Raw genomic sequence first — 27330 nt, forward strand, 5'->3', positions numbered from 1 at the left:
TCAATACTTTTGAAAAAGATAAATGAGCAATTAATCAGTTTGTGTCATCTATTTATTTTGGGATTTCGGCGGGGGACATCAGCCTCACTGTGGGCTTGTTTAACATTTAATTAACAAAATCAAAATAGCAACGCTACATAATCTTCCGGCTTGTATTCACTTAGCTTTAAACTCGGCCCGTCACGTTTCTCAGCTAACAATAAAAGATGGCGACGTTTTGCTGCATGCGAGCAGCATAGATCGATGAAATTTGAATTTATTATAACTTTGTAAATACTAAACGGAGTTGGACCATTTTTGGACTGATATTGTCTGTCACAGTGATTCATATTGCTAGCGCATCGGGATTTAAAGGGGCAATAACCCCATATTTTATTTCAATCCCAGTTCCCATTTGTCTGGCAGGTATAGTGTTGCCTAGATGTTTACACTGAGGTTTAAGCCTGTAGATGGTATTCGATGAAGAGTAGGTGGTGACTTTCACAATATTGTAGTTTGCACGAGGTTCCTATAGTGCTAAATGACGCATCGAGCCTTTAACGTTGATATAAACACATTCTCCCAAATGTACGACACTGATAAATTTTCTGCCTAAAGTGTCTTTGGTAACAAACAAAATTATATGTATTGAGCAATATTTCGGATTGGAATATTCGTACTTAAACAGCCTAACTGGTGACCGTTACCGGGGTTACCTTAAGTCAAGATCACTAGACTGTCACCCCTCAGTCGATTAAATTATTCTTTCTAGAACACCTGATATCACTTCTATTTAAGTAAGTTAGATAATAAGTCCATATTATCGCCCTAACGATAAGCGGGCTATTCTTTCTTTCTCAGCACTTTATACCACTTATATTTTGGTAAGCTAAATAACAGGTCCACACTAATCGCCCTAATGATCCGTATGAGTACTCTTTATTTCCTATAAGACATGGTACCACTTCTAATTTTAGTAAGTTAGCTACAATGTCTATACGTGGATTTTAATAGTAAGCAGAATATACTTACTTTCTAAAACACCTGGTAACACTTTTAATTTAGTTAGGTAGTTCACATACCTAAGATTTAATATATCAGGCTACTTTGTAAGTGAATTCCTCCATAATTAAATCTTATAAAAAAGGAAACCTGATTAGTGGTATACTTTGGTATATTTGGCGATTCTTATAGGTTCAAAAACCCATATTATCACGATTTGCTTTTATCCTGACCAATACAAAAACTTACAGAAATCTCACATTGATTAGCTGGCCTGGCGGAAATGTACTCTTTTAAAATATGAATGAACTCCATTTACTAATTACCGGTTAATGGAGCGAAAGGATACATGATTTGGAATTGAAAGCTAAGGATTTGACTTGTAAGACTTCTTTCAAGATACCCTTCTAGAAGTCTAATTTACAGTCTAAAAGTATTAACAGCATATCTTCTGATACCGAAGCCTGAAACTTCATTCAATTTCGGAATCATGTTTGCACTGATGGTTTTAAATATAATGACTTTGCATCATGATTACAAGACAATTTCTATTACGTCTGTATATGAATGGAAGCAGCGAGGTTATTGGGAGCATATTATAGAAATAAGAAACTAGACCTACAAATGAAATATTAGCAAAACTTCTTTAGACACGTGTTCATCTGAATTGTTCTAATCTGTAGAGTAAATCAAACGCGGTGTAGAATTACCGAATCGTCTAATAAATTTAGATAAAAGTCCTTTAATCCAATTACAATCCGAGGCGTATGTTTGTCTTAAATCTATAATATATTATGGTATATTGTCAGCAGATACCGTGCATAGTTCACAACGTTCATATAACTTGTATTTTACTATCACATTCTCGTAGGAAGACAATCGGCAATGACATAAAATGCGGTTTATTTAAAGTCCTGCTATTTATCTGCACCATTCAGTGTTCTCGAACACCCACATCCAATTCGAGATCGGCTGGTTAATGAGCCAGTTCAATATTGACTAAGCCACCACGGCCCTAGAGAATAAGCAAACTTTCCCTTTTCCTTACTACACCTGTAATCGGTGGGATTTGGCTGAGTGAAATATTACGAATTAATCAATACGTTATGTCGAATACCTTTGGCTTTTTTATACCCGGTTCGAGTGAAATATTAACCTAAAAGATTATGTCAGATATATTTGTGTGAGGGTGGGGTAACATCTTAGAAGAAATCGGGTTTAACGTCCACTCGACACAAACTAGGTCATTTCAAGGCTAACAAATCTTTCAATTTTATTTCAATAATTCGCTTGCGCGTATGGGTCTTTTAGCAGTGGGAAGAAACCGGGTGACCCGGAGAAAACGCACGAGGTTGGACATGCGACCCCACTCCTTGTCACGTACAACCGGGGAATCGAAATCACGTCAGTTGACTCAATGACAGACCTTATGATACAACGCGCACGCGCTAGTAACCTCTTAGGCGTCTTTCCAGAAGGTATTAAATTTCCAAAGAAAGACAAACTTTCTGTTTTTTAAAGCCCATGCTGCTCTCAATTGAACAATATAATTCATATCAGTTACGTAAACCCACTAAGGCGAACGACTCATTTGTTTAGCTGAAACTTTCAGCCACTCTATTCGGGCGTTTTATTTGGTTTCAGTATTAAAAAGACCTTTTATTTGTGAGACTCTATGAAAATTTAGAATGTCCCTTAAAAACTTCAGTAGTTGGTTCGAAATTCTTTATTATATCTAAAATGAACAATAAAAGAGGGGTTTAACATAACTAGTATAATTGGGCACATGGATCGATTACGACTCAATATAATGTAAATTGATTAAACCCGTGGGCATGGCGCCGTGTAAGTAAGTTGGACATGAACAAATTACAACGTTATGGCATTTTAGTTGTCCTCACAAAATATAATACATATCTTCAATAATAAGATGTAATGGGGAATACATAAACTTTTTTTCCATTATAGCCTTGAGGTTCAATCCTATTTGCTTGTGTACTTGTAATAATTACCACATCACCCACAAATTTGCTCCCTGTGTGTTTTGTTGCGGTTGTTTTTCAACTTTCTATAGAATCCCGCACAATGATGTATGTAGTATAGCCGCAGTTATCACGTACACATTTTTATATAAACTGCTGATTGGTTACGCGTGAACTGATTGGTAGTTAAGAAGTTAGATCGCCAATCATAATTTGACACCTAAAACCTCGATCACTCCAGTATGGCTTCAGGATTTTATTGATTATCATCTTTGATTTGAATGATATGTCAGCTTTAATTATTGGCAGAACGTTGAACTCAGCGCTAACCTTTATGATGTTTTAAATGACTGACGTCATTGATGGAACTCAACAGTTAAGGAAGCTTTACGTATGATTGTCTATTCTACTTTTAATTACAGTGGGGTGAATAGATTCTGTATTTATTAACTTTATTGGGCTTTATGACAATTCTCTGTCATGTCATTCCATGTCAGTGAAGTAGTTTTGATCAAAAAAAACTATGGCGTCACCAGGCAACAAGTATGCGCTTTCTCAATGACGGTGAAGACCAATCTAGATCCCAGAATAGCTTTACCCTTCGGCTATCTCTGGTAAAACTCATCGGCCATTAATCAGCCTGAAATCGGGTGCTAAGCCCCGCCCCAGTGGCTACCGATTGACAGGATTTGTTAGAATGAAATGCTGCCGATTTCTCGACAATTAGGCACCAGTTCGTTGCCTAGGTTAAATATTAATGATCCTTGGAACATTTTCCACATCTTGACATCAAAAGTTCATTCGAAAACAGCCGATGTGATGATTTTCCCGTGACTATTGTTAGCGCACAATGTGAGTAATTCGGCTAAATACGTGAAATTTGTGAAGAAATCCGAGTTTGAGCCGACATCTTGGATCTTTGTGAAACGACCGATGGAAGGATACATCACATGACATTCAAAATGGTTGGCGGGTTTTACCCGAGATCAAGATTACGTAAAGACGTCACAGCATTGTGATGTAAACCAGAAGAGTAATAACGCATCTAAAGTTTCAATGATGCATGGCATTATGGAGAAGTATAATTCCATAGGGTTACTCGCCGTGTTTACAGGAATTAGGGACGGAATGTAACAGTTAAGTGCATGAAGACCATGCTACTCGACGCAAACAAAACCTACAAGACAAACTTGCGGACAAGACACAAACCATTAACTAACACACACATTGCAAGCACTAGACAACAAATATCAAATCAAGAAAATGAGTATCAATTGTACAAAAATCAGGGCCCTTATTCGCGAAAACTTAAAACTAAGATACAATCGAAATTTTAAGAAATACTGCAATTCGATTGGCTGACCAGTAAAATCAATTTGCACATATCCAATGAAGTTGCAGTATTTCTTAAAATTTCGGTTGTAACTTAGTTTAAGTTTTCGTGAATAAGGGCCCAGATATACAACACAGTTATTTGGAATCTAACAACTGCCATTTTATACAATTACCTGAAGAGCATATTTGCTTATAGGTTCTTATAGGTTCAGTTTCCACTCAATAAATTTCACTTGCCTGGACCCTTTATAAATATTTAGATATGTTATGATTCTGACCACTGGAAGGTAATTTTCGAGTACTGTTTGAATTGTTGTTTTCATGTAATTAATTTTAGCTTTTCAAAACCATTTCTAATTCGGGTTTCCTACAGACTGCCATTATGAAATTTCGAATGTTTATTTTTTCTTGTGTTGGTATTCATATACATATTAGGCATGTTATAAGGTATATTGTCATTTATTTTCCATGCAATAACGTGCATTATAAAGTTACCCAGAAATTTATTACATGTGTCTGGTGCCGTGAGAACAGCTAGTATAAAAGGATTGGTATGTTGGGAATGTTATATTTTTTCTTTAAACTGGATATTTTCAATTTACTTTTTTTCTGCTGTATATCAATAAATTCATTACGTTGCCAGTGACCATATTTGCACAAAGTAATACGTCACATGAGTTTTGACAATATAGTTGATTGTGTGTAGTTGACTACAAAATGGGAATTTGGAGTCCTTTGAATTCTAATTTATAATGCAACGCATTTAACGCTTACTTTAAAGCTGTCAACTTATGACTCGATTCGTGCTATGCATTTTTACCATCTCAACTACAGTTGTTTTCATCTTAAACTCTGGTGGCTTCTTATTTTCAAATTAATAATGCCTCAACGAGATCATTAATCTGGCCGATCGCCATTTTATTCTTCTTGACTAGTCGTGGAAAGATTTCGTTTAATATCCTTGAACACATGTTAATCTGCTTTGAAATAGGATTTAGGTTTTACTAGCCGCATTCAAAAGAAATTTTCTGTAATGACTAAGATAATACAGGGCTGTTTTTCATTCATTAGTACTTTATTGCTACGTTTGTTTCTGCGTGACCTCCTCATGTTACAATTCAATCCGAGTCGTGATCTTCATGTCTGTGATAAGATTCCACATGTTTGTCGTTTGGTTGACCAACACAGTAAAATATGACATGTTATTTTACAACAAAGTTTCAAATGCCCTTTATTTTCTTTAATTTATTGGTTATCATTCTATTTTGTGGCTTATTGAATTTGTTAGGTTTTTCTTTTTCATTTAACTTGCTCAAAATTTGGAAAACTTGCTAATATGTATTCCTCAATATTTACCGTAATTAATATCGGTGAAAGTACTAATTCCAAATTTTCAACGCTTCCAAAGAACTCTAATTAAATCCAGTATGTCGTCGTTCATGAAGATGGTAATGAATACGTGGATGGACACCAATTTGTAAAATAACGGAAAAAATGCATGTAAGTTTAGATGTAAATTTGATCAGTTGTGGTCAACAATTAGTGCCATTGTATTCAACAGTCGACAGCCTAAACTAAAACGGAAATACTGTTAGGAAACCAACTGGCTTCCGCTTAAAATTGATTTCGTTTTGAGCTTTAATAATACTGTTTGACCCAGTAAGCCAAAATCGAACTAAAATTAGGCAACCGACAGACTTTCGCTTAAAATATTAAATCCTCGTGAATAATCGAGATAACACATCAAATCAAACTAATTCAACGCTTTATTTTTTATCTTATTCAAAAAAGGGTTGTCTCTTTTAAAGTGCGATAAGCAAATGAAGAATAACTTTGAACGTGTTCCATCGATTGATACTACACAAATCCTTAAACACACAGTAATATTATACAATACAAATTTACCCTACAGTTGAAATGATTCTAAATTCGGATGGAATGCTGACCGGATTTCTCTGTTTCGCAGTGTTGATGTTCATGGGGTATACAGGAACTAGTTAAACCAGCGTTGTTTCACGCCCAACACGTTCCACAATGTTTGCACCCCAGATTTCAACCATTACCTATAGCGACTAATTACCGAGTGTGTGAAGAGTAAAATGCCTATATAATAGGTTAATGCAAATAAAATATGAGATGTATTACAGTCTGAACTGTTTTCTTTACCTGTATAAATAGAGAACTGTACGTATACAATAGATAAATGTCTGAAGATGAAAGACGTGAATAGCAGGTGGACATGCCCCATCTATCTTTTTATGACCAAAGGGGAGATCCAAGGACATATTCTTAAACAAATTGCAGAATCACTTAAAACTTATAAAAGTTTTTAAAAACACTTAGAAAAATAAGAATATGCTTCATCCTTTCTGGAAAATATTATGTATATATTATGTTCTTGGTTTTTCTAATGTGAATTTAAGTCTATGATGTGAGGGGTGATGCCTGTTCCCTGATCCCTTTTCATAAATTTGAAATAAAATAATTGTTTACACAAAAAAATTAAGTCTATGGCTACGAGCGCTGATGGATATTATTACGCATGCCTATAATCTCTTTCTAAGACACACATCTGACAATTTGTGTTTTGTTTCTGAAGTGCAATCGCGAAATTAGCATTGAAGTTAAAAATAAAATGATATATGGAAAGACTAGTTAGATAGATGCAGGGGTGGTTGGTAGCATTCTGCCTGTTAAGTTGCTCCCAGGTGGAGTCTTATAACTAACTATATACAGACGGCTTCTGACTTCCGAACAATGGTAATTGTCTTTTACTTTGTAATATATTAGAACTCAAGTTATATCTGTGCTACACACACCAACGCGTACTAGGATATTCCCACTAAATTTCCTATAAATTCCTTACAATTCTTTGACAAAATTAGTTAATATAAACCATGCAATTTCAATATTTATGACATTAAAGTGTACATTCCAAATTCATCAAGGACCGTATCAAAGATACTACAAACGGAATATGGTTTTGTAGGAATTTGAGAAATTGGTTTATTATACTAAGAAAAACGACACAGAGAATTTATGAAGTTAGACAAATTTAACAAGGACTATATCAAACTTACTAAAAACGGAATATGCGTTTCTAGGAAAATGAGAAATTGTTTTAGTTCTTTTACTGAAGAGAAAAAGACACAAATAACTTATGAACTTGCGTCTTTTCTCCTATAATTTAATCAGGCGGGACAATGGCGTTCCTATTTTAATTCTAATCAATTATATACTACCGCACGTTTTTTAACACACGTTTGATTTATGGATAGTTTAAAGGTCTTTAATTATTCTCTTTAACGATTATCCAGACATTAAAATCTAAATTAAAGGCGAATTCCCGCTGTTGATGTATCGTTCTACGAAGCTCATTTCCTCCCTGGAATAACCAGAGGAAACTGTTGTAATTATATCCATTGTCGATATTCATCTTCACTTTGGCCGGTAAATGATATATGTATATAACCTGAGTTAAAGAGACTTTAAATCTTTCAACAAGAAAAGAATGTAATTAATTTCAAGCAACATCATAATTCAAAATAATCCTAGATTCGACTAATCATCGTTAATCTACTTGGATGAACGTTGAAAACCGCAATCATAAAATGGCTAAAAAAAAATAAATAAGGAACCCGGATGAAATTTCCAAAATGCTCATTGCCCTTTAAGAATTTCCCTAACATTCATATATTTTTAAGAACTGATCTACTTGGATCAACGTTGAAAACCATAATCAGAATCATAAATTAATGGCTATATCTGGCGCTGTTTTGTAATAAAAACAAAAAGGAATCAGCCTGAAATTTCCAAAGTTTTACTTTCTCTTTCCAAAGACTATCATACGTACAAGGTAGTTATATTTAAAAGATATCAATAAGGGGCAATAATATATAACTTTTTACATCGATATAGAAAATGTAGGAGTGCCTCACCACCCATAATAATTAATTGGAACCCCACAAAGACACCGACAAGACAAAAACACCTGATATAGTAAGACATAAGAAACAAATCAAGGGAATAAATCAGGGAACCACCTGTAAGCGTCCGTCCACTGCTCAAATTACTGGATGTTTCTCTGAAATGGGGGGACTCGTGGTAGCCCGGAGTTTATTGATTCTCCGTTTACTTTATCTAAATGTCATATATTTGTTGTGTTCAAACTTATAGTTTCAAAACTGATTAAGCTACAGGTAATTAGCAGACAAGAATCAAAACTAGACGGCCCTCGAATCGGATACGGGTATAATCCAAATTAATCGAATCTTTTCACACGCCAGGGATGACGTTTACAATGCTGACAAGAAACGTCTTCGCTCGGATATAATGTAAGACATACGTCTTGAATATACACTGGTACTGCAGACTAGATCTTTTAACACTTCAAATCCGAAAAAAAGGTAGCCGGAAACACCAACACTGGTGAAATGTTCCTTCCCACGTGTTAATTTCAGAAGTATTATATTGACACAGTCTCCCATTCTGTAGCATGCAAGTACAGTATTAGGTAATGTTTAATAAACACACTGCACCCTTGTATATAAAGAAAACTAAGTCACGCATTCTGTTTCCATGTAAACACAAAAAGGATTAAATATAAGAATTTTTAATTAGTTAAAAGGCTCCTATAATAAAATAAAAATTGTACTCTAAAATAATATCGTACATGCGGAAACATCAAACCTGCCAAATCCATTTCTGATTAGCAAAAAATACATTTAATATAATATGTTGATGTGTGTTCAAGTAACTGTAAACGAGATACCCCGGAAAAAAATCGAGACAGATGGGCCTATTTCGATACCCCCACCCCGCCCCAAACTTTGTTTATCGTTGGATAATAACGTTGTCACAATTATGGCAAAGTTGTCAAGTTCGGGATTATTTTGGGATGAGCTTATGCATTTTATGATCATTTTGTGGAATGTGTTTGGAATTAAGCCCGCAGAATAAAATAACATGGTATGATTAATAATATTAAGCTGCCAATTCGAAATGTTTAAAGTAGAAACCATTTTAGGTAATAGATCCCAGTTAATCTACTTGAATATATACCATATATTTACTCTATTTGCGTACGATAGGCGGCCATTTGAACTTAACCATAATTAGATAATTATGGTGTAACGGGGATATATACTCTTCAAAAAAGTAGCGGATATTCAGAAACAATACAAAACTGCGAAAATGCACTGCTGTTTTTATTAGAGGTAACCAGTGTATGTTAATAACAGGCCACTTGCCTGCACATGAACATAAACAGTTCATATAGGCGACTGATTCAGAAACAATATAAAACTGTAGAAATGCACTGCTGTTTTTATTAGAGGTAACCAGTGTATGTTAATAACAGGCCACTTGCCTAAACATGAACATAAACAGTTCATATAGGCGACTTATCTGACGGCCCCATTTCACTCGCAAAAAGATACACCGTCAAAAGTGAAAATGGACGTTTTTGATTTTTGTCCTAATAATAAGTAATTGCTCCACCAATCCTCAGACATTCAGCAATTCGTCTCGGCATGCTCCTCATCAACCGTCCAATCACGATTTGGGGCAATCTGACCCACTCCTCTTGCAGTGCTACGGCCAATTCTTGAAGGGTTGACGTTGACGTCCACGAACACGTCTCCCGATCAAATTAAACGTAAAGCACTAATGCAATTAAGATAGGCTAAACAGTAAATCTTATGCAAGAACCGATAGGAAAGCAACCATGGATAGATAAACCAGCACGCGGCAGTTTTGATCAACTCTTCCTTGAAGAGTCAAATTTGACAATGAACCCCTCCAACGTGTATGGCGTTATTGCGTGTCGCATTCACTAAGTGGTTCTGTTGGGGCGATAAGTTCTTCATCCGTGAACATACTCTCAAAGCATGTCAAATGTCCATGACTATTTATCATATCGCAACCTGCATAGGTATTTGCATTTCAATATCCCCTACTTTTTTTGAAGAGTATATATTAAAACGTTTTTTTTTATAAATCGGATAGAAATTGTAAGCTCTAGAGGGACCACAAGCTAAAAACGCGATCTTTCGTAATATCCAGTAGACGTGGTACAAGGGTTAATCAGCGAACTGGATGTATGAGATGTGTTGTTGACGTTTGGGAAAGTAGGACGAGGGGAAATGTGTAGGGAGTGAAGTGCTGTAAAGGGATAGTTAGATGTATTATGAATGGTTAGAGTGGCTGTGGTGTTACGGTGAAATACTATGCCGCCACCGTAACACCACAGCTTTATGATTTGTTAGACAGGAGTGATGTAATGGGTGTCAACAACTGGGTATGCTGGTACCGTCGCAACGTAGCCGTGAAATATATATTGTGCCTGTGGGGGGGGAGGGCGGAAACGGAAAAATATACAATGTTGACAGTATGTGCCAGGCATGAGGCTGTGCAGACCGAGCGGCAGCTCGATAGGGAGTGTGTGGGAGGGTCACCCTCATAAAAATTTTTTTTTTTAAATTTCAGTTTTCTGGAAGCAGTGAAAACACTATTTTGGCATTGTTTGCGGGGTTAAACCTAAAAATCACATCAATACACCTATTGCACGATATTGTGAAACTAACTGACGAAGACAGCTCGGGCGGCGATTGTTCGACTCGGGGCTGTTCTCTCAGTATCTAACAAACGCATAGTTCGCGTACAACTTTTAAAAACCGAATGTCAGTATGGTATTTCTCACATAATTGGTTATCGCAAAAACAGAGTAAACTGAAAGCGAGTAATCTCGACTCAAACCTATAGTCTACTTACTACACTCGTCACTAGGCTTCCTATATTATTGTTTGTGGACGGTTTACTACTCAGTGATAAGCCTGCGCCGCAAAAAGAGGTCTCGCCTTGTATAATGACTTCCTCATGTGCGGCAGGTTAGTTTGCTTCTAAAAACACTGTTTTCCGTTCCAAAAAATACAAAAGTAATTTTCTACCAGATGACCATGGTTCTTTTCACCGAGACTAGATAATTTCTCTCGGTGTAAGGATATAGCTATGGATAAGTTCATACAAGGTCAATAAATTCGCGGTCACTTCGGGTCACACTGTTGAGAAAATAAACCGATGGGTTTGTTTAGTAGCAAATCGAGCGTGAATCAACTGAGTTTGTACTGAAAAATTTTTGAGTGATATGTATGAACTGTCTTCACACATTCGGTTTATAATTAGCGATACACAGGTACAGTGGCAAGTGTTGTACTTCACAGACTGTTTACCTCCGAACTACCTCCGCACGAAATCCCCGATTTGGGTACTTGTTAAAAGAAAAAGAAATAGTACCTGTGCGCATGCCAGTAAAAAAAACCCCTAAGAGTTCGCGCATAAAAATGCCCGAACGTACCAGGCGCCAGGTCATCAAGTGCCATAATTCAGGAAGTTGCGGTCCGATATGCGCGAATATCAAAAGAAACCAAGATCTTTGGGTTATAAAAATGTTTTTCATGTTGCCTCAAAATTGGATCAATATGGTGACCCCTAGAGGGGCCACAACCTTGATATACCATATTTTTACATTATTTGCGTACGAGTGGTGACCATTTTATCCGGCAGTTTTGGTCCGATTTTCACGAAATTCGAACTCAGTCGACATTATGGCGTACCGGTGATATATTCGAACGTTGTTTTTAAATCGGATATTAATTGTGACCTCTAGAGAGACCACAAGATAATAACGCTATTTTTCGTACAATCAGGGGCCATAATTCAGGAAGTTACGATCCGATGTACGCAAATATCGCCAGAAACCAAGAAATTGGGGTTATAAACATGCATTTCAAGTTTCATCAAAATCAGATGACAATTGTGACCTCTAGAGTGTCCACAAGCTAAAAACGTGATTTTTCGAACAATCAGGAGCCATAGTCCATGAAGTTATGGTCCGATACATGCCAATATCATCAGGAACCGTGATCTTTGGGAGATAGACGTATATTTCAAGTTACGTCAAAATCGGATAAAAATTCGGATAAAAATTGTGACATGTAGAGTGTTTACAAACAAATTGTGGACGGACGCCAGACGGACAGAGGCGACGCCATAATACGTCCCCATGAACATGTGGGCGTATAAAAATAATTAATATCTACATAGCAGATGAGATAACTACGACATCTAATATGAAATTAGGAGCTTAGAAGTCGAACTATATAATTATAATGTCTACCAGTGTGACGCAGGAATTTTTCAGGGTATTTAATACTGTTAATTAACGTTTTGGTGGGTTCGCGAAGATTTAACACAGCGGGGAGAATATTAAAGAAGCCCTCCCGAGCAATGACCCAAGAGATAGTATCATGTAACGCACACCGTATTAAAATACTTTTAATGACATACACACGTTGCCAATCCGTAGGAAAGAAATCTCTCATTTCTGTATATAGGTCACAATTCTATGGAATACAATTACTGCTTATTACTGAGCGACGATCCCGACTAAGCTTCTCTAGTCATTATTAAGCAATGATAAAATATGAAAATATAACAAGAGATATCCCTTACATAACGGGAATGCACAAGTCATCATTTCTGACCTATCTATGACTTAGTATTGAAATTCCTTTGAGTCATTGAAAATTCATCAACAGTTCAATTATTTGAAATTTTATGTGGGTTCGTTTAATATTGGGAAGATAATCACGTTATTTATAGGTTTACTAATTGCAAAATCGTTTAATGAACTGTGGTGTTTTCAAATTAGGTATGAAATGAAATGGGTTTAGCGCCCTACTGTTCGAATTATATATGAAATAAAATGGGATTTAACGCCTACTTAACGGCATTCTAATTGGAGTTCAATGTCCTGCTGTTCAAATTAGATATAAAATCATTTGTTCTGTTTTTGTGAAACTACTTGCGACTATAATACATTGGCTATGAATTCTTATGTTCCGGTTCCCAAGAAAAGTGTTTTTCCCCTAAGGTGGAGCGCAAAATTAAAGTTCTACTGTTCAAACTAGATATAAATTGAAATGGGGCCACTTGCAGCTAATGGCTCCGGTTTCAAAGTGTTTGTCGGTTCCTTAGGGTGGAACTCCAATCGAAGTCATTCTAATATACAAGAAGTAACTTAAACAGTTCAGTGAACAGAACGACATAAAAGATACTCCCAAGAACACGACATTGTAGGTATCAGATATTTTGGATGTGGCATTATGATTTTGGTGTCAGAAATTTTGAGCCTCATTTACAAAGTGTCCGTCGGTTCTTTCAGGTGTACCTTCAAATCGAAGTCATTATAATATACAAGAAAGTGAGTTGAACAGTTCAGAGAACAAACAGGCCAATAAAAATATACTCCCTAGCTAATATATATTTTAGAAGTGGCATTATGTTGTTTTTTTTATGTCGGACATAATAGACTTTACACAGAAATATTTTTAGTTTCAATTTTTACTGTAACAAACAAATGAATCAACTGATTCTGTGCAACCCATAAACTTTAACCCCCTTGTAACTAGAATATAATTAGCGTCAGGTAGCATCCACATTGGTTTCGACAGCTTTTTAAAACACCAATTTATACCAAGCCCCTCTACCAACAAAAGAAACTGCCATAAAAACATATATACCCAAATCCACAAGCGCCGTTTAATTTAAAATCGGTTCAATACAGACCAGCGAGATCTTGGATTGATTTTACCGTGGTCCGCTACAAATTTGTATTCTCCAATTTTCTATTTATTATTAAGTAAAATTATATTGGTTTAACTTGTGATTGTATTTGTCTACATTCAGATATCAGGTTATGGAAGCATATTTTGTTTCAGTATTGACTACCCCTGAGAGGGTCAAATAAAAATTTGATTTCGGTTGTCCGATTGCCAATTATATTAGATTTCCACATACTTGAGTATATTTATAAACTCTGGACTATGTTTATTTATGAGATTATCAGTCGTAAAGAAGCATATGGAATATTTATTTTTTGGCGACCATTTGACTAGGAATAGCCTGGAGATAGATTATACTTGAAGATTTAAAGGAGAAGTTCCATAGGCTTCTTTATTGTGGAGATAGATCGTGATAACATCTCCCCAAATAAACAATTAATTTATAATACAAAACAAAGAAAGCGTCTCCATCAATAAGGGGAATCTTACATTTAGGACCAAATTTGTAGTTACTAGGGTATGTGCCTCCTGTTGTTGTACTAGATATTCCAATCTTTTGATTTTGTAAGCAGTTACACCCATGACACAACCTAGCAACTTCCTTCATTTGCCTAGTATACCACAGCAAAACCTAGTAACTCAATAGTCAAATCAATGGATGAGCTGGCGTTTAATTTTCATTCATTACGTTTTCCTTTGTTTTCTCAAAATAAGAAAAAAGTGAGTTACTAGGTTTTGCCTTTTGACGGGAGAAGTGATGTAGATATAAGACAAAGTTCTACGAAAATATTTGACTATTAGAATTTCTAGAACAAATGGGAAGCTGTATAATGAGTGGAAAATAATCTCGGGGTTATTGACTATTAAACAGGCATTATGCAAGATGTAAATCTGCCCATTGTAGTTCTTTCTTTAGGCCTGGAATGTTATATAAACTATTAATTAGACATATATTAACATGAAAAGACTATAATCAACCCTCGATGCCATCTTATGTGTTCGATTTTCATTGAATTTGAATCCAAGACTTTGTTAATTATCGTGACAGTGGTAAGAATGACAATCGAGGCTACAGTGGTTTTAAAATAGTTTTCTCGGCTTAAAGTGAAGCAATTTGACTGAAATGTTCAGCAAATTCTCTTTACATCAAGTTTTTAACTATTATAGTGCGACCTGCCAGTTCTAATCTTCCATAATATGTCTTTAACTCGAGGAATGTATTGTTTAATAAAATGGTTTTCCATTATTTTTTTCTTTTTTGTTATGTCATCGACTTTCATTTTATAAAACGGGAAAAATTTCGAATTTTATTTGAAGGTGTTGTGCACATCTAAATATGTATCTATATACAAATAAGGGCCCATCTTCGGTGTAAAACTAGTGACATCTATTACCAGTCAAGGTATATATGATGGTTTTTATGTCACAGTTCATACTGTCCTTGACGTTAAAAGTGAAGTTATAAAAGTGCTGTTTGGCGTTATATGGTCGCAACATTTACATCGAAGATCGGGGCATTTAGATACATAAAAGCCGGCACGTGTGATAGATGAATTGCATTTTGCTTTGGTAAGAAGCCTTTTCAGATTAGGTATATTCACAGGAGTGCACATTTGTATTACCAATATGTTCACTTGTAGGCTACACAAATTACGACCATAATGTGAATATACAATTCAAAACCATGATAAAATAAATTTTGACCCGACAGCGGCGATGTGGGCTACTCTTATATCGATTCCCTACCTCAGTTTCTCGTCTAGACATTGTTTCTTGCCATGTCGACCATTCTGAACCATTGACATAGGGAAAACCACGTCGGAAAATTCCGACGATCTCACAATGGTTTCTATTTCAAAAAATAAATGGCAATTCTGCGTAGGATATATAGAAGCAGGCATGACTAATGGAAGTTTCCCTAATGCATTTCCGTACAAACCAGATAGCGAATGTTCTACCTTTCACGTGTTTCAAATATGTATGAGCACTACTTAAATCATAACAAGGAGCTTTTATTTTGGCTGCCGTTAATCAGTTCCAGATGGAATCGGCAAGTGAAAATTAGGTTAGACGTCTGTTCCTGGACTAACAGTAAATATTGTCATTAATCCAATAAACAATTTGTGTACAATAGATTCTTCGTTACAATCGGCCCGCAGCAAATGTAGTCGTTATCACCAAGTTTAATCTAGACAACGAACAGATCTCATTATTGCCATCCCATCAATTACAAATGGCGTCATATATATATATATATATATATAATCTATATGGGTTAGTGGCGCATTCCTACCTCCAAGGTATAATTGAATTAATTATCCTACCAATTGAAATATTCTGCATTTTTTACCTACAGACATGAAAATACATTTGTAACAAATCATATGATTTATTTGTTGGCAATACACTTGCAGAAAGTGTTATTCGCGTACATAATCAATGATATAACTGATTCCTGCTTCTCTTTGATGCCACATCTGCACTAACCTCTTAAAATTGTACGTAGCAAGCATTAGGGTCGCCTGTCTAGCTTTGTGGGTTTTCTCTGGGCCCACCGTTTGGTTTCCTCCCAATGCTAAGGACCCCGGGGCACAAGCTATACTATTCAAAAAAAGTAGGGGATATTTGATTTTTAAGTGTTATTAAAGTCACCTAATGAAACTGACGAAGAAACAAATGACAAAATGAAATGAAGTTCACATTCATCGATTTATTCCAAATGATCGTTAGACTAAGTAAGGCACAGACTGACCATTATAAGGGTAAAATGATACCCGGGGTCAAACAGCAAAGTTACCACAGCATCACAACCAAGTCAGTAACGGGTAAATCCTCCTCTGTTTGCCAAACAAGCATTGATCCGACGTGGCATACTCCTAATGAGACGTCTAAGGTCATTTTGGTCCAGATTGTCCCATTCCTGTTGCAACGCAACGTTGTTGACGTTGACGTAACCTCTGTCCAAGCATGTCCCAGACATGCTCGATGGGGGAGAGGTCGGGACTCAGTGCTGGCCAAGGTAATGTGGTGATGTTCTGTTGTTGGAGGTAACCTGTAACGATCCTGGCCCTGTGACATCTTGCGTTGTCATCCTGGAAGATGAAACGGCGGCCATGACGTCGTGCGAACGGCACAACATGGACTGCCAAGATGTTGTCCCGGTAGTACTGGCCTGTAACACGCCCTGCAACAACATGTAAAGCCGTTCTTCCAGCAACAGTGATGCCTCCCCACACCATAACAGAACCACCCCCAAATCGATCATGTCTGATGACGTTAACGTCTTGGAAGCGCTCGTTTCGACGACGCCACACCCTCCTACGTCTGTCCAAAAAATCAACAGTGAACCTTGACTCATCTGAAAACATCACATTGCTCCAGCGTCGATTATCCCAGTGTTGACGATCCCTACACCAACGACGTCTTGCCTGAATGTGATGATCTCTCAAACAAGGGATCACGCGAGGACGTCGGGCGCGAAGGTGACCCCTGTGCAGTCGATTCCGAATCGTCTGGCCACTCACTCTCACACCAGTGTCTGTTTGAAGACGAGCGCTGATCTGATTTGCTGTGATGACACGATTTCTCAAGGCCAAGGTACGGATAAATCGATCCTGGGCTTGAGTTGTCGCCCTTGGTCGACCTGAGCGTGGTCTGTCCTGTACAGATTGTGTATCACGGTATCTGGACCATAGCCTGCTTATGACAGACTGAGAAACATTCATCGTCCGCGCCACAACCGCCTGTGTTGTGCCGATCTGTAGCATGCCAAGGGCACGTAACCTTTCATTTTGGGTAAGCCGACGCATATCAAATTTTGTTTTCTGGTCACTAAAACAATTAAACTGATGTTTCCACCCTGGAATGACTGTAACATTCAAAGTCAGAGTCGTGCAAATCTTGGGTTGGACCCCCATGATGATCCCAAGCATCACCTGCATTCCATGCGGTAGCTATTGGTGCGTTTGGGCGTCACATGTAACTGGAAATGTTTATTCTGTTAGGTTCTATAGTGACTTTTTTCGTAGTCATTTGCATATTTTAGTATTATGCCCCCAAAATCAAATATCCCCTACTTTTTTTGAATAGTATAATTACTGAAATGAAATAATACAAATTATTAGTACGGAAATAACCTAGCTTGTGTTGAGTTGCCGTTTTATCACCTCTCGCTCTCTCTCTATAATATCTCGACCATAGCTGAAACGTTTGATTATATTACGATTCTTCTCGCACGATTTTGGAACTGGCAGAACTTTGTCAGGACTCAAATCCGTGTCACCCCAAAAGCAATCCCGAGTATTTTCCTGATTCAATTTGGTTTAAAAGCTGTGTGGAAATCATGTAATTCCTAGGAATGGTAAAACTTTAACCGCTTTTGATTTACTTTGGGGAGTAATCAGATACATTGAAATCCCGAAATATTTTAGACGTGTCTTCCTTTTCTTCAAAGTTTAGAGTTCGTTAAAGAGTGTTTTTCTTTTCTTTTTTTTTCTTTTTTTTTGTTGGGGGGGGGGGGGGGTGGGGGTGTTAAAGCCTGACGTACACAGGCGGTTGTTTTCGATTGTTACAGCAACGAGCTATTTTCAGTCAACCAGCAATGCTTTGGAAATCATGGCTATATTGTGTGAGCGTACAAGCTATGTGCAGGGATTTCCACCGCTGATCTTGCTTCACAAGAAATTACTTACTGTCGAATACATAGCAGTTGATGTACTATTTCAGAGCGACGGGCAATATAATTCTTAGCCGCCGAATATCTATTAAGTTATAAGCCCTAAAGTTATAAGCCCTACCAGTATTATGTTATACCTCTTTTCCTTACTTTTGTCTTATTTTTGATAAAAAAATTTATGACATTCTATATATATATATTTTTAATTGTGTCAAGATCAACAGCGATGCCGTGATCCCATTAAGACAAACACGTGTGTAAGAAAAGTGGCGTTTTGGCAACCAAATTCCACATGGGTCCGGCAATAATTTCTTGTGCAATGTATAATTTCTTCCAGTCGATCTGTGTGTTTGATTAGCCATAAGAAACAGGTTTATTCACTAACGGGGTAGTGTAACATACTAATCATGGAAATATTCGCACCTGGTGTGCACAACGCCATGGCATTTATCCCGATATTAATTGCGGCACGACCCCAGATTTCGATTGGATTCTTCTCTATGTCTAATCGAATAATCTCAACTTCCCACAAACTTTATTATCTTGCAATACAATCCAGTAAGTGTTATCCAATTTCGGTAGTAAATCAACTCTACAGAAAGGTCACAAGCAGGCGGGCAGTTAATATCAGAAGTTAATATCGAATATGTAATTTAAAGTTTTCATAATGAAAGTTACACTTGCTGTCAATTAACCATCAAATTAAAATGAGATCTATGATTCGTTCTATTCGAAGCTTTTTGGGTTATCTTCTCTTGCGATTTACATTCTAAAGAGTTTTGTGTTTGGGCGTTTAGTTAGGTATAGAAGTCACTGTGATTGCTTAAAACAATACAAAGTATGTTTAGAATGGAGGTCATGAACAATATAGTTAAACTATACTGTACTGTAAATGTGAGGTCCATCTGGACATAAGTACTATCCCGCTTTCTACAGGCTAAATATATAGCCAACGCTATGGAAATATTTTTCGCTTCTCTGTTTAAATTTCACATCATTTATGGCAATGGTGGGAATATATTTATAATTGTGCTATGGTCTCGTATCATTTTTATGTTGCATAGTACTTTTACATTGTCGATTAAAATTGGACTAAGTATTCATTATAAAATAACCAGAGAACGTTTATCTTTAATTTGAGAAGTTGCTTTTAACACTTTTCACATGCACACCTTTGGGTATTGAGTAAAGAAATATACGCAGATGCTATTGAAGAAGTGAAAAGGGTTGATTGAAACACTCTAATGGCGAATGCATTAAAAAAAACCTGATGGAGGCAAGGTTAAATGTTACCAATAATAATAGGCTGATGGCTTTTAGTGTGATTATCTTATAGTATGCCAGTATTAAGCATCTTGTTTAAATATCACATAAAAAAATCCCATAAACATGTCAGAGTTACGTTGAATTGTTTTTACATTTCTATAATACTTGACTATATAGATGTGGCATTTATGTAAAATTGATTTATATTAAACCAATACATTAGTTTTCATACTCTAAATTATTGACAGTTTTCATTTAAAACAATTCGACACAATTATATATTATGACCGTTATTTGTTAGCTTGGCCAAATAGAAACTGGGTTAAATAATATAACTTGGTTATGCACGTGTGTTTGTAAATATAATTGTGGCTTCTTATTTTAAGCCCCAAAGAACAGGACTTGAGGTGCGTCTTATAAGCAATTTGAAACATTTGTTCCTGTGCTCGCCCAGGTCATTGATAAACATATAGATGATGAATTAACTTTGCAAATATGTTACTCGTCAATATACAAAAATAGCTATGTTCTATGTGCATAATATACACAAGACATACAAGCAATGTATACACAGAAATAAGATGTACTACGTATGGCACAGAGTTAAAGTAGCATTTTACTGGAAATGTCGTTAAAGGTCAAATCGGACTTATAACCTGATTTTCGAACTTGGTTCCAAACGTTAATAATATTTCTTTGGACCCTTGACTTTCGTGATGACAGCGTCCCTGAATCAACAATAACTGTGAAAATATTAATTTTTAAAAGAATCGCTTGGAATGGATTAATGCATGTTTATGATAAGTGCTAATGTAACTTGGTTTTTGCATAGCGATTCTTATGAAGTGTAATCTATTGATATCTAGATGAATTAATTAATTGTTAAATTAATTTAACGTCCAACTTTTCTACATCAACTGGGCTGAAGAATTCTAGAACGATTTCCCGCAAAGGTCATACAGTGTGCTATGAGGAGATTTTGCCCGAGCCTGAATTGAATTCTAATTGCCATGGGCACTTTTCGTACACGCCAACGTGTACACGGGACCTCGAATTTCCATTCCATTCGAACGACTAGACAATTTCATTGTCAAGTGATAGTTACATATTATCACTGTTATTTTAAGACATTCTGCGAATCCTTTCAAACTTTACAAAGAAATAAATTTGTTAAGTTTCAAATAATACTCTCAGACTCATGTAAAACTATAAATGAAAACATAACTGTTTAGGGATCTGTAGTTTCTTAAAAGAATTAATGCCGTATGTGGTTATAAGATATATTTGATATGCTCGTTAAAATTTATTGATTGACACAAGGTAGATATCTGAATTTAAACGAAATCTAACGCATATAATTGTTGGAGTTTAAAATTAAAATTTTAAAAGGGGTTTATGCTATACCCACCATAAAAACGGCATGGTCTTTCTCGGTTAATTATGAAAATGGTGGCATCTTACATAAAGTGGGCGTTATTTTATTTAAACATAAAACATAATAAATTTAGTGATCAAATTAAACACGCACTATTGTTTTAAATATAAAGTAATTGATAACTAAATTATTGTGACCTCTCAAGACCAATGCAAAAATCTGACCGGGTGCGTTTAACATCTATTTCAGCATAAATGTAAAATATAATGAATTGAATTATTTTATTTTTGCCCTCCCTTTAAACTGTTGTGTTATTATTATGATGAACTGCATTTAAATAGTGTTTTATTATTGCTATTATTTCAGCCTTCAAATAGAATCTCGTTCCTCCCCTTTAAACAATGGTAATAACGAGAATAAGAAATCTTACCTGTAAAAACAATAGAATCTTACACATGGTTGTACCTAGAAACCAGGTGTACGTTATATCCTGAACCAATGTTGGTGTCAAACAAAGACTGATTACTAGGAAGTCCCCAACAGCTAGATTCACAATATAAATATTCGTCACCGTTCTCATATTGTGATTTCTCCATACAGCAAAAACTACCAGGAAATTCCCAACCACTCCTAATACAAACGTCAGGAAATACAAAACAACTACTATCCATTCTTGCCATTTTGGAAAAATGTGCTGATTTAAATGGTCTTCATATTCCTCTATATCCCAGCAGTATTCATTCCAACAAGTGACATTGTCTTCGTCTGTGCCATTTAACGTGTTGTTAAAAGTTCCGTTACCAATTAAGGTTAAGTTCCCTAATGTCTCTTCCATCTTGTTAAGTTTAAATTTGACTCGATATATTCAAGTAATTACGGTATCAAACCATACAAATATTAATTAATAAAATCACCCACAAAATGTTAGTTAATGATTAAGAAAATAAGTAGTGTAATTTTCGTATTAATTCATCTTGATTGGCTATTCTTCCTCGTTAACAATCTCAGCTTTTCTTCTGATTAACTAATAACTCTTAAACCAAAAGAAAATAATGCAAAGTTCTAAAAAGCTCCGATTGCTTGAACGGTTCGTAGAATAACTACCGGTACAACCTTTTAGTCGATGGAATTAATAGTCCCAATGCGCGTGGACAAAGCGTTTCCCCATACTATTGGAACCGCTGTTACGTCTATTAGCTGTCATGCGTGGCTATGTTCTTCACACACAATTTCAAGACTCCTAATTCTGGAGAAGCCAATAAGTTAGATTGGCTTCCTCTCTTCTGGCTGTTGGTTCTTGGCGCGTGGTAAACTGATTCGCATCTTGTTTGTGTTGATAGAGTATTTCTATTAAGCTGTTAGCTGTCAGAGCAGATATCATCACTCATTTGTAGAATAATCTACCGTTGCCTTTAAAACAGTTTTTTGTTTGTTACATACGTATCAACTAATACTAAAACTAATATTTAAACGCACTTAAAATATAAGTAAATGGAGGAACTAATTAAATTTAATTGACTCATTTATCAACCTGATTATATTTTTGTAAAATATCTGTATTCGTTTCTATGATGTCAATTACCATTATTATATTTATAACGCTAATTAACATACTTATAAGTATACCTGTTATAAGATAAAAACGTTTTGCCCCAGTAAGACACAGAAATATTTTGTGGAAAGCAAAAGTGTTCATGGCGTAGAAAATCCTTATATCATATTTTAAAACTAATGAATGAATGGATGGATGAGGTTTTACGTCCCGCTTTCCTGCACCAACCGGGAAAATAAATGAAGACGGTCATATGCCATACATTGTACTATTTGGAAAATTTGACCATACAGCAATTGAATTCTGTGTACGCCAGCGTTTTTCGTCCCATCCGAAGTACTAGATACCGTTCATTGTCAGGCCCTCTGTCCTGCACCAACTGACAAAGGGAAACCACAGAGAACTGTCCCGGCCAACACCGGGATCAAACCCCATACCTCCTGGTTAGTGAGCCAGTGCCTTACTCATCGAGCCACCGTGACTCCCATATTTAAAAACAGTGATTTTGTCAATATTCGTTCGAACGGTGTTTCTTATCGATGTTATTGCCCTTTACTTCTGCCTACGCAAGTTGTCACGTGACTCACGGTCCACCATTTTACTTTGTGTAGACGCATGGCGTTCTATCTATTCTATTGTATCGAAGTACAGTTGCTAACGTTCGATAATCGTTTTGGTGTGTGCAATGTACTAAGTAGCCCATTCGTTCGTATATTTTCACTTTTCACATTTGTGATGGTTAGTAGCAGTCTACCATGATAGTCGATGATACGAATGTTATTTTGTGCAAAATCTTTTAAAAATGTAAAAATCAATACATTGTCCATATATAAATAAGGGAAATGTCAAGGGGTTTTGAGCAGCATGACGAAGGTTTGCGATAGAATAAAATGTTTATGTTTATAAAATGGTGAATCGCTTTGAAATACTGAACTAGCGTGCACGCAAAAGAGCCCTTGACAATTGGAAGCGAAATAAGACTAAGAGTAGGTCGTTTCTCCGTCTTCATTATGCTAGGTTCCCACTGTCGTGCGATGCGTTACGATTGGATTGTCTCTATTGAGTCCACGATATGGTACGTGCAGATACGTTCGAATTAATTTCGATACGATCAACATGATTGCTACGACTGACCTCAATATATGATAAGACTTGATAGGAACACCACGATTACTCCACAATTTAAACCACGATTTCAATCGTCGCACGAATCTTGATAGTGGGAACCTAGCATTAGCCCAGTCGGTGTAGGAAGTTAAACCCCATTTCATTTTACAATTTTTGTATAATATAACGAGTACGCCTGTAGTCTACTGGCCAATCGCTTTAGTGTGAGGTCTTTCCGCGGTTATGCATACCTCAATTATACCAAAATATTTTAGCTCTGGTTAATTATGAAGACAATTTTGATGGTTTTGTACCTCAAATAGTCACTGCATATTCAACAAAGGCAAATTCTATGGAGAAAATCATAATCATATACTTGGACGCAGTGAAAATGCGCCACTTTTATAAATGGATCGTTCTAAATCTGAGCTCATCGATAACACTTGAGAATAAGTTGATAATCACGAATGGTGCAAACATGGGCAATATAATGCGACTTTTAATACAGTTAAATATAGTACAACTTCTACAATTCTGTTAAAGCCTAAACAATATGCCGTGGTTGACACATGAACACGTCACTGGGTTAGTTCAAGATGGCATGAGTACCAGAAATGAAATGAAATGGGGTTTAACGTCCAACTGTTGTGCTCTGACTGGGTTAATGCATGAAGACCAGCATACGCCATACAGTGTTCTTTGAAGGAAATTATGCGCGGACAGCGGCATTACGGCCTACTCTTATATCGAATTCCAACTGCCTGGGATTATTTTATGTGCAGAGGACCTCTTTTGTTATCCCATTCGTGCGACTATATGTAGTCCATCACTAGAAATGCCTTCTGTCCTACACCAATGACAAAAGGGGGGGGGGGGGGGGCAGGATAACACGCAAACGTCTTACTCACCAATCACCGTGGATCCCTGTTGGAAGATTTAACGATATGCCGCGGTTGACACCTGAATACCGTAAACGCGGCATTGTGTTAATCCTAGAGGGCATCAGTTAACAATTGTTATTTAATACAAAAAAAGTAGTTGCTCGATTTGGAAAAGCGAATTGATGTTTTTTTTGCATTGAAATAGATCGTTTACTTTCCTTATTGGATTTACTACAAGTCCTTTTGCTTATCAAAATGGAAATCCGAGAGATCAACACATTATCTCAAAGTTCAAAATAAATTTGATTTGTGTTTAACGATGGTGGCGGATATTGCGTTCTAATATAATCTGTTCATAGTTAAATTGAGTTTATTTTGTTGCCCTAGAAACTAAATATTACCACAAAATAAAAAATGTTTTCGACAGTAGCCAAGATATTCATAAAGTGTGCTGCTAACTGAAAAAACTTGTAGACTCAATACAAGAATTTAACATAATACTTCTGGCGTAATAAAGGAGTTCTTGGTATAATCCTCAGAAATCAAAGCCGTATTTTCGTACCAAGATTCTAAGACAAAACCTGATAGTAATAAAGTTTTTGTAGGTCAGAGTAATCTATGGAAGCCCACGCGGTAAGAGAAGATACCCTTTTGTCCCCAATTAGAGATTTGTTGGCATCAATCACAGATAATGGCCATGTATTCTGGTTTATTGTTTGGTGACCTATTTCAATGTGTCACCTTTCCGTCCAATTTTTTTCAATTTTGATCGACATCTGTGATGTGTCACGCCACAGCATGACGTAATCACTGTTTCTGAGGTACACGCATTAAGAAACAATATCACCCAATATACTTAATGATCGCAACATACCGGATGACTTAAATCCATAGATTTTGCACGATTAATTCATTACATAATCTGTAGGGCACTTAAATCTGATGTTAAACCATTTATATTTCAGCAATGAATTGACAGGTCTGTCTCAAATTTAAACATGTTTGATTTGACTGGAATAGACAAATCATGTCACATCAAAAATTATTTTTACCTATCCGCGATCATGCCTCTTTAAAAATCCCACGTATTCAGCCTTCCTAATTATTAAATGCGTCTGCCTTTCTGCTGGATTAGAAGTTTGACAGTCAATTGTAGAAATTAGAAGGGATTCGAACCGTTTCTATATCATATGATGTAGGCTTTAAATTCATTACAGAGGACAAGGTGGGGTGAGAATAACTTAATATCATATTGTGTATGAACGCCGTAAACAGGGTTGTATTACACAAATTGGAGAATCGGGAATGTTGATTCACAACATGGCAGTTACATCCGACCTGATCAATTCCGAATGCCACGATTTGCTCTTGTTTCCAACCTCACCTCTTTTTTTCGCCAACGAAAATTGCGATGGCGTCGATGTCCCACGTACTCTTGAATTGCACACTTTTAAATATGGAGCCACGGTGGCTCAGTGAGTAAGACGTTGGCTCGCTAACCTGGAAATCCCGTGTTCGATACCTGGGACAAAAAACAGAGGGCACGTGTACACATTGGCGTGCACGTAAAAGATCCCTTGACGGTGGCAATTCGATATAACAGTACACTGTCTTTATTAGCCCAGTCGGAACAGAACAGTGGGGCGTTAATACCCATTTCACTTGTGTACAAACACGTCCCATTTTTCGCCAACAAAAATTGTGAGGGCATTGATCTTCCACGTACTCTTAAACTATATACACACTATTAAATATTATTTTACTGTTAAGCTTCCGTAGTAATATATGTGTCAACACATGAATCCTTGCACTTGTGTACAACTACGACCCCTTTTCGACAACAAAAATTGTGAGGGCATCCATGTTCCATGTACTCTGGAACTACATGTGTATATACACACACGATTAAATATTATGTTACTGTTAAGCTTCCGTAGTATTACCTGTATTTAAACGTGAATCCTTGCACTCAGTTGGGTAGGTTGAAGATTACAGTTTTCACATCTACAGCTGTTAAAGATTACTGGGAGAAAACAGAATTACTTTTTGTACACGAATGATGTTTTTCACGTTACAAAATGCTTTAATAATTTCTCAATGATAACCTTTCTTGATACATTTATTAAATCTTAGTAGCAATATGCCTTTGGGTTATCTTCTAAGTAAAGTAGACCACCAAATCGGCTTTTCGTGTTTATGATATATTTACGTAATTTCTGTAAGTATCAGAAAAATCAAGAAAATGAGAAACAGTTTGGTCTTTCAGGATTTCAAACTACATGTAAACCAATCTTTATCAGTAATTGGATTATATCAGGTCGTTTTTTTTCCTAAATACTAAGGTACATACATATATCTAGAGTTTGTAATTAGATTTAAGGATTCGTCGAAGCTTTAAATTTAATACCCACACACCGTTATTTTGTTTTTTGTTGTTTTTGTTGTTTTTTTGATTTTGTTTTTACGATAGCAAGGACGTTTCTACTTTTCTTCAAATCAGTGTATATATTTGTGAACCTCCTCAGTTTTAATCCCATGCGAACGAATAACAGC

At 36.2% G+C, this 27330-nt stretch overlaps 1 protein-coding gene across 1 annotated transcript in view; it reads right to left on the minus strand.

The window, feature by feature from the left end:
- LOC126818936 (orexin receptor type 2) overlaps nt 1-22531 on the minus strand; it is a 53960-nt gene extending 31429 nt beyond the window's left edge. The window contains exon 1 of the mRNA XM_050546636.1: nt 21668-22531. Within this exon, the coding sequence (XP_050402593.1) occupies nt 21668-22072 (405 nt within the window). The 5' untranslated portion in view covers nt 22073-22531. The remainder of the gene's footprint in view (nt 1-21667) is intronic.
- Between the last annotated feature and the right edge of the window lie 4799 nt (nt 22532-27330).

This window comes from Patella vulgata, chromosome 4 (genome assembly GCF_932274485.2).
Source record: "Patella vulgata chromosome 4, xgPatVulg1.2, whole genome shotgun sequence".
NCBI lineage: Eukaryota > Metazoa > Mollusca > Gastropoda > Patellidae > Patella > Patella vulgata.